This window comes from Phytophthora parasitica (genome assembly GCF_000247585.1).
Source record: "Phytophthora parasitica INRA-310 unplaced genomic scaffold supercont2.23, whole genome shotgun sequence".
NCBI classification, from domain to species: Eukaryota; Oomycota; class Peronosporomycetes; order Peronosporales; family Peronosporaceae; genus Phytophthora; species Phytophthora nicotianae.
In genome coordinates, this window is record NW_008649009.1 from 322,168 (window position 1) to 330,648 (window position 8,481).

General features: G+C 51.4%; 4 protein-coding genes across 4 annotated transcripts; all 4 read left to right on the forward strand.

The window, feature by feature from the left end:
* The first annotated feature begins 1,024 nt into the window (after window positions 1-1,024).
* On the forward strand, window positions 1,025-1,547 carry PPTG_22786 (hypothetical protein). The gene has a single exon (XM_008906263.1). It carries the CDS (start codon window positions 1,042-1,044, stop codon window positions 1,141-1,143), a length of 102 nt encoding a protein of 33 aa, XP_008904511.1. The 5' UTR covers window positions 1,025-1,041; the 3' UTR covers window positions 1,144-1,547.
* A 2,157-nt stretch (window positions 1,548-3,704) lies between these two features.
* On the forward strand, window positions 3,705-4,253 carry PPTG_10808 (hypothetical protein; the record flags this gene model as incomplete). The annotated part of the gene is made up of 1 exon (XM_008906264.1): window positions 3,705-4,253. The coding sequence occupies one exon, from the start codon at window positions 3,705-3,707 to the stop codon at window positions 4,251-4,253; it is 549 nt and encodes a 182-aa protein (XP_008904512.1).
* Window positions 4,254-5,403: 1,150 nt separating this feature from the next.
* Window positions 5,404-6,559, forward strand: PPTG_10809 (hypothetical protein; the record flags this gene model as incomplete). Its single annotated transcript, XM_008906265.1, has 2 exons — window positions 5,404-5,650; window positions 5,754-6,559. The coding sequence occupies 2 exons, from the start codon at window positions 5,404-5,406 to the stop codon at window positions 6,557-6,559; spliced, it is 1,053 nt and encodes a 350-aa protein (XP_008904513.1).
* A 975-nt stretch (window positions 6,560-7,534) lies between these two features.
* PPTG_22787 (hypothetical protein) lies at window positions 7,535-8,094 on the forward strand (the record flags this gene model as incomplete). Its single annotated transcript, XM_008906266.1, has 2 exons — window positions 7,535-7,847; window positions 8,042-8,094. 2 exons carry the CDS (start codon window positions 7,535-7,537, stop codon window positions 8,092-8,094), a joined length of 366 nt encoding a protein of 121 aa, XP_008904514.1.
* Between the last annotated feature and the right edge of the window lie 387 nt (window positions 8,095-8,481).

Genomic DNA, 8,481 nt, shown 5'->3' on the forward strand with positions numbered 1-8,481 from the left:
GTGCTGTGTGACCCCGTCACAAAATGCATGCAGACTAGTAGTTTGTCAAATGTAATTATTGATGTATCGTACACCAATGGGGAACCCTTCGAAACCAAGTGGCAACATGTAGCCACTTGCGAGTAACCCCGTCACGTGCGCTTCTATCGTTGATAGTTAAGATTATTGCCAACCTTCACCAGAAGAATCATTCTGCATTTTGCTGCTTCATCCACAAGCCCTTATAGCCCCCCCTCGTCACTCAACCCCAATGAAGTTCGCATCGATTGACTGAGGTAACTGATCTATACGTCATTTGCCATCGGAGCGAGCACCACTTGTGCAGCAATGACAACTACGACCCGGGCTATTTTTCTGTGAGGTAAGAGTAAATAATATTAATGGGGACTATCGCATTGCTCATAGCACCATTGCGCTCCAATTGAAAGGTTTTGCAGCATGGAACGTGCTCGCCGCTGGCAAACAAATGACGCTTCCCAGTCGAGCCGACTGACTAACGAGAACGAGAATATAGTAATGGGCTTCCTGGAGAGCCACCTGATAATATCATTTTTGATGAGAATCGCATTGTCATAGGATAATCGCACTTGCGACAAAGCGTCAAAGTATTGATTTTATTGAAAATGTGGACCATACTCATTTGTTGATCTGAGAGCAGGTCGGCGTGTCTCCAGCAGTTTGCAAGCACCTCCTTGGACATAGTGTCCCACGCGTCTCCCACAATTGTATCGCATCTGCTTTACCGACAACATAGGCATCCTCTTCAATGCACACAATTCGCAGTATAGCAGTACCGGCTCTATCGTTTAGGATTCCCACCTTGATCCACACTATAACACCCTGCCATAAGTCGCAGCATGGCCGTGATGTTCTTCGGCAGCCTGGCAATCTCTACGTGCGAGAGTACCTCATCCAGCGCGTTGTGCACAGATGCATTATCGTTGAGAAGCTGGATCCTTCTTCCGATGGCCTGCATCTTCTTGTTCAGCTACATCAGCTACGCCTCGAAAACGGGGGCGGTCATCGGGACCGATGTAGTTCATGCTGTCCGGCTTCCCCGGTAACCAGCGCGTTCTTTTGGATTTGTCCAGTACAAGTAGCCGCAACTTCTCTGTTCCAGTCGCGAATGACGTGCACCTGTGACACGGCCTTGAAGAAGTAGGCGGCCTCGTCGACATTGAACACATTGTTAATCTTCGCCCGTATTCTTGCTGCCCTCCTTCATTGCTACTAACACGTCCACTGCGTGGATGTCTCTGTGGACCCGGCACACGCGGTAGCCGTGCCAAGCGAAAACCAACTGCCTCTGGTAAGTCGTGGCAGCTTAGAAGTTGGTATGCCGAGTTCCGCAGCGGAAATTCTAGCAGACGGAACAGTGATTAAGAGCTGACTGACCTTTGAGCAAAGATATAGTCTCCAAAATGCTGCGCTCGAGCAGCCTCATGACAGATGAGCGCATGCGCCGAACGTCGGGTAGTCAACGGCGATGTTGCGCAGCTTCTTCTCTTCCTGGAAAAATGTGCTTGCGGCGCTCTTACCGGGTATCACATCCAATTCTAACGTCTCCTGACACCACTGAGCCAATTCGATGCATTTCGTGTGTGGGTATGACCTATGGTGGTCACCGAGCTGGGGCCACTGTAATTTGTGAGACCGGATAAAGGTATCAGCCTGCTAGACACGAGCGTGAACTTAACATATACAGCAGTGCCTGCGACGAACTTCCAGCAAGCGCCACCAACCAAACTTTTGGATGGCTAAACTGGCCAAACCGTTTTGGTGACAAGCTTAGCGCCAATTTCAAATCGAATGGTCTTCGCCTAATCAGTACATTTGTCTATATGTTTCGATAACAAGTAAAATGTGTGATGACTGGTGATAAGATACAACGTGACTAGCTAAGTCACTTTAAGTAAAAGCTTCGTTGAAATAGTCGAAACACCAATTCTAACCTGGAAGTCGGGCAACCAGATGTCCAGCTTCAGGATAACTAACCAACGGACCATAAGCAGCAAATCACCATCAGAAGATTTAATCATTCCACCTGCAATTCAATCAAATGACCAGTCTGATGTTGACGCATATGGAATTTCGGTTAACGTTCCCCATTATCGTCAGGTAAGCACATGAAACAATATCTGGGATGTTGCCCATGTTAACACCCTCCGGATAGTGTGGGTAGCGAGGATTTCACGCACGTGTGTCGTTTATGCGTTGCCGACTAAACAAGCCATCCAAACTCTCGTAAAGACTCATGGAAAGAAGCACAATGGTGCTGGAGCCACACATCTAATGTCATAGCCCATTTGGCTGCCGTACATGGCTCACATGTAGTTGGGAAGACAGTGATAGGGAGGAAGGCCAAGCAAGCTTAACGTCAGATGGAAGCAGCTCTAGATGCTGCCCATGCCAACAACGCCAAGCGGAGGGGTATCACTTCGCACCAGGCGTCCGAGCCAAAACAAAAAGTGTGCCGCAGAAACTCTGGTGTCCAACTCAAAAGGAGATGGACGTGTTTATTGCACGATTACTCGTCAATGACGCTTTACAGACAAGAAGATGTTAAAGCTAGGTGATAATTTTATTGCTAACATAATTATTCTGTTGTTGAACGGAGCCCTTACAATGTGGTCACTACAGATGACTTCAAATGACTTCTTCATCGAGTTACTGGAAAAAACCAAAATAACCATAATATCACCCGCAACACTTCGAAATTTCGCGCCTTACTGTAAGCTTCATTTATACTTGTACGGTTCTGCGATATGATAGCTCGGTTGCGATTGCAAGAGTTTGGATTCGCGTGCAGTTGCTCGAGTATAGAGTTCAATGGATGCCTGTAATCTGCAAAATAATTCGAATCGGACTGAAGATGACTACACGAATATTGATCTACTACGACGCAGTGGTGTTGTTTGCTGGAGCATGGAGGCGCTTTGCAAATATATCGATATCAGCCGCTGACTGATTTGTTTTTTCCTCTATCTCCACATTAGCTCGAGTCTGGCTGGGTAGAAGCTCGTCCAACGCGCAGCAGTAGCGCGTATTTTGTACTGTCATGAGCTCTGCAATGAGCGAGCCGAAATGCAATTATATATGAAGATCAACCAAGCCAAGAGATGTGAAGGGGAAGACCGTGTGCTGTGCTGAAGTGTTGAGGACGAGACTGCGTCCGACCCCTGTGGTGTGCGAAGAAGAGCCTCCAATACTACCACCAGGCCGAGAGACCCAAGCTCCGGCCGCCCTCCCTTATCGGCTGAACAAGCCCTGCACCCTTCCCTACTGAGGGCCAGCGAGATTACTGCAAGTGTGTGCGTGACAGCAGCCTAGACTTTGCTCGTGGACTAGTCGCTGCTTTTGAAGATATCGGTGGTCATACCGACCGAGTCAGAGCGCGCAGAGTCTAATCATCAACCCGGTGCTAGGGCAGAGTCAAGGCCTGCAGGTCGAAGCTTCGCCCGAACTTTCGCTGAGCCTTTGCGGGTTTAGCGTGTGTTGTGGGTGGGAGTACCAAGCAGACGCAAAAATTCTGACGTGTTCCTACACGACAACTGGTGCCGCGACCCGGGATTGGTGGTTGACCTTCTGTGTGTTGTGACTTGGGTTACAGGTCCCCGAGATAACGCGCAAAACCCAAGTGAGGGAAGAAGTGCGAGAAGAAGAAGAAGATGGTGAAAAGATCAACAACGGTACCAGCTACGCCGATGAAGTCAAGTGGAGCACGCGACGGCGACTCAAGTTCGCCTCCGGATACCCCGCGCATGGCAACTATTGCTGAGCGCTCGGTCAGTTTTGAAGACGATGCGGCATACGATCTGGACACCAGGGAAGCCGATGAAGAAGCGGATGATTATGATGACCATGAGGAGAAGGAGGCAGTGCCGGAGATGGCAACGCCGGACACTCCTGAAGGCGCGATGGTGGCGACGACTCGCAGTGGTAGAGTGAAGTCTCTTGCGCGCAACTTGGTGGATGAGTTGGACGAGGTCGCAAGACCGGAGCCAGCTTATCCAGATGATGATGGTGATGACGATGTGTCCAAGTTACCCCGGAACACGGGAAGGGACGCTATGAAGCCTCGGGACAACTGCCCTCCTCTCAACGGAGACACCCCGATTGCTAACAAGGTTCTAGGGCGGTGTATGGAGATGATGATGACGGAGAGTCCGTGGATCCCTATGTTTTCACCAGCCTCCGTTCGTCAAGCACGCTGGGTTGACATCAGCAAACAGCAAGAAATGGTATTCTTGTAGCGGAACGATGGAAAGACGTTTTTTCCGGAAGACTAGCTGCGCTGGTGTTCAGCTGTATGGCGTCCAGATGCTCAGGATTGCCGCCGACTGCGAGCGAAAATGAGACCAGCAAGTTGGCGTTCAACATCAACTTCAACAGCAACTGCCAGTCCGACCGCAAGCCACGAAAAGCAACAGAAACCGGTTGCTCACTTTCGAATTTTCAAGACCAAGCCGAAGTACCAACCAACAAATCACTCTACCCAGCAAAGACTCCTGCCTGCGCAACATATCCTTCTCTTTCCCGAGGACGTCCCTCAAGACACCAGCACTTCACTAGCGGCACCAACTTATGCCGAGATATGCGATGACTCTGAGCCCGAAAGGGTTCGTATACGAACTCTCTCGCCCTCAGAAGACGAAGTGCAGCCGACGCTGGACACCTAGCTACCTCGATCGACTGCCTTTCGTCGTATGGTGTGGGCGTCGGAGCCGGCGTCCGGTGGTGCAGGCAATCTCCTTTGGCGAGCGGTGGTGCAACTGAAACGACTCACGGTCAAGTCATCGAGTACAAGGGATCGGAGGTGACGGTCCGCTCTGCATCCGGAATCACCTCTGTCCCTGCAAGCACAGTAAACGAGGTTGCCCCCGTCATTGCAATGTTGCTATACAAGGTCAAACTCACGCGGCGCGCACAAGCGGACATCAACAGCGCGCATGCGCTGATCCTTGACCGCCTCCTAGGGCAAAATCAAACGACTTCTTCTCGCTCGATTCGCTACATACTGACCGGGAACGTCCAAGTAGTAACGCTTCCTCGGCTATCCGACAAAATTCTCTGGAGGTGCCCTCGCAAAGATCGGACGTGACGTGCTCGATAGAGCATGTGGTTAACGATGGGTGCTACCGCAACGGAGGGAAAGTTCCTCCTACATCTGTTCAACTTGGTGAAACCTTCTGCAATGACCCGACGAACTCACTAACCGTAGGTGAAGAACGTCTAGAAACTACCTCAAGTGCCCGCACGGACAGCGGCACGATCGACCAAGTCCCTCTGGCAGACCTTCTGGACACCCTGAACCAGGCTGCAAACCTCTCGTCCCCTGATACCGATCGGCACTAACAACGGGACCGTGTGGAATCCGGTAATGCCACTGAAAATGATAGGCGAATGGGCCATGTACCACCAGACGCGACACCAAGAGACGGCGGTGCAGCGTCAGCTCCGGTGCGCATCATGTCGGCCCTCGCAAACTACCCGGATCTCCTGGAAACATACGCGTCGCAATTCCAACAGCTTGGCCTCGAACGTAACCGACCACGGGTACAAGCCATCTCGGACTCAGTACTAATGACGCCGCGTTACGAGGACGGTGGCGATCGCCGTCACAATTTCGGCCGTCCCAAGCCAACAACCGGTACACGACGCAATCACAGCTGTTGACCACAGAGGTAAGTCCCCCGCACTATTTGTTGAACACGTCAGGTCGTTCCATGCTACGAAGTTCCTGCTCCACCTAGCGGTGCTCAGTCAACTGTACGACTTTGATTTTGGCGTGTGTGGATTGTCAATCCTTCACTTCCGCCGCTTCAACTTAAATGCCCAGCTCGACCACGCAGGATTGAACGCGGTCAATCTCATCAATGTTTCGGTGAAGGTGTCGCTGCCCAGTCCTCCAGTAAACCCAAGTCACGATAGCTTGTGTGACTCACTGAGTATTCTCAAAACGTACGCAGAGGAATTCTTCGACGCTCCGACTCGACGCCTTATTACAACAGCAAAAGCCTTCTCAGAAGAGCTGAACGACTACGCTCCCTGGTCACCTGAAGAAGTTAAGGCCGTCGCGTTCTGGTTCAGCAAAGTGTCGGGGGAACACCGTCGTGCTACGGAATTCGACATCAGTCATGGCACGTCCACGCGCTCAGAACGGTCCCGTTGGTTCTGCATGCAGGACTCAGAGTTGAGTGGAATGCTATTAAAACTATCGAGAGGACGGGATCAGATCGTGAGGAACGCCAAGCGAGAACTTCACGAGCCTCCGATGGAATCATCGGACCGACCTTCGTACCGAAGCAACCGTGAAAACAGCCGCCAGGTTACGCGCCAGCATCTCCCGATTGCAGTGACTAAGGCAGCACCTCGCCTGAACGGCAAGCAGGTTTGCCTTCGCTGCATACCGGCAAACGGCTGTCCTTCAAAGGTATCAGACCGCTGCACAAACGAGTTTCTGGGCCACTTCACCCCAGATACCCTTGCACCGATTGTACAAGGGTACGTTGTGGAGAAATACGGCGGTCTCAGCTTCGCAATGAGCAGTCGTGTCTGAAATATGCGGTGTACCCGGACACCTGCATTCAAAATAAGTATCGCTGTTGTTACAGCAGTTCAAGATCGTCTCGAAGCGAACTTACGGGAGGATGAGGTCAAGCTCCTGGCACACTGAGCTTCTGCGTTTCGGAAAGCTGGCGTCCCGCTTCCCACATACCTGATCTCACCAAGGACAGTTCAGACGCAGCCAAACTTTTTCATCAATGTCCCCCTTCAATCCGGGATATCCAAAGTGGTGCGCACTACGACTTTCTCTGAGCGACACCATTCGACTTTGGAGGGGGCAAAGTGATGTGGTATTCGCCTTCAGTTCGATGACGAAGAACGCCTTCTCATCCGACAAGGAAGACTGTCGATAGATACCCGCGAGCAACTCGGTGCTGTACTTGCATTACTATGCTGGGGCCGCGAGGGGTGTCCTCGCACTTCTGCCGAGGATATTCACGTCCGTTGCTGGATCGATAATCGCTCCGCAGTACGGACATCGACTAACACAATGGAGATTACTAACCAAAACTTGGACGCTTATACCTATATCCAACACTATACGCAAGAGTTACTTGGCGAAATGGTCTGCCTTCAACGGCGTTCCATCGCTGAATCCTCTCAACGTCAATACAAAGGAACCTGGGAGCAGTGGAGAAAGTTCTGTGCGCACCTCGGTGTCAAGGTGGTTCCCGCAGCAAGATCCGGAAACACAATCACTACTACTGGTTATTCATTATTGGTCCGGAGGAAATCAGCACGACAATACCTAGCTGTCAAGGGCCGAAGACGTATATACACCCTGCAAATTCGCGATGTATTCCTCCAAGACGGGCTTGGGCTCCAAACATCAAGTCTGCACACAGCAGTATCCGTGGAAATCACATTGCGAGGGCAGATGAATGACCGACAAGGTCATGGAGCTAAACGAGTGCTCTCTCGTTCATGTCATCGAGCTCTGTGTCCAGTTCTTGAAGGACGATTGCTAATGGAGAACGCAAGGAAGTTACCATTACGGCCTGAGGACCCAATCTGCTCAATCAAGGCGTCGACACTGCTGCCCGCCGAAACAATGTCCAAAGTACTGCAAGCTGCAGCCAAAGCAACGGGGGATGATGCCACGCTCTTCTCCTGTCATTCGCTACGACGCGGAGGTGCAACCGCCCTGTTGTCAGCGGGCGTCGACAGCACCGCCGTCATGTTACACGGAAGGTGGAAGTCTGACTCATACCAGCGATATACGTCGTACACAAACGAGTCGGGACGACACCTTGCAGCCCAAATGACGTTCGGGGGCTCCAGTACGGTGCAGCGAGCTGTACCGCGGCAGTGAGTTATGGGGCACACGCTCCATGAGCGCGGCTCACTTGCCCACGCTACAACGCACTTGCTGCTCCAATATATTGCTGTTTGAACCCCCATGCCATACCTACTAAGCTGGTGATGCTCGATTACAGCTAGTACTGACGTTGCAAAATTGATGGCTGCATCGTAGATGCTCAAGGGATTGCTAACAAAACCGAAGCATCGTTCACTCGCCACGAGTAACTGCTGTTGACATTGAGCCCTCATTTGCATTGCGCGAACGAAAAAAAGAAGCGAATACCGCCACTTACCGCGGAAACGGTGATGGTCCTTTATTGGACCCCCGAACAAAAGCTTCCGTGGATTTGCTTATTTGTCCTATAATATATGTAGACGAAGAAGTTATTAACGCAGATTGCAACAGCCCTCTACATGCTGCTGCCAGCAGGTCGAACTGTCCTTCCAGTAGGGAATACGACCTGACAGACAACATTTTGCAACAGTTGCTCGAGTATACAACTCAACTAGCCGAGTGCCGCCCGCTTTGCGGGCGGATGGGCATGGTTGGTCCCAACCCGTGGAGCTCGCTGTTCCAGCTCGCCCCACTACTACGCAAAGCCCACCTTCGCT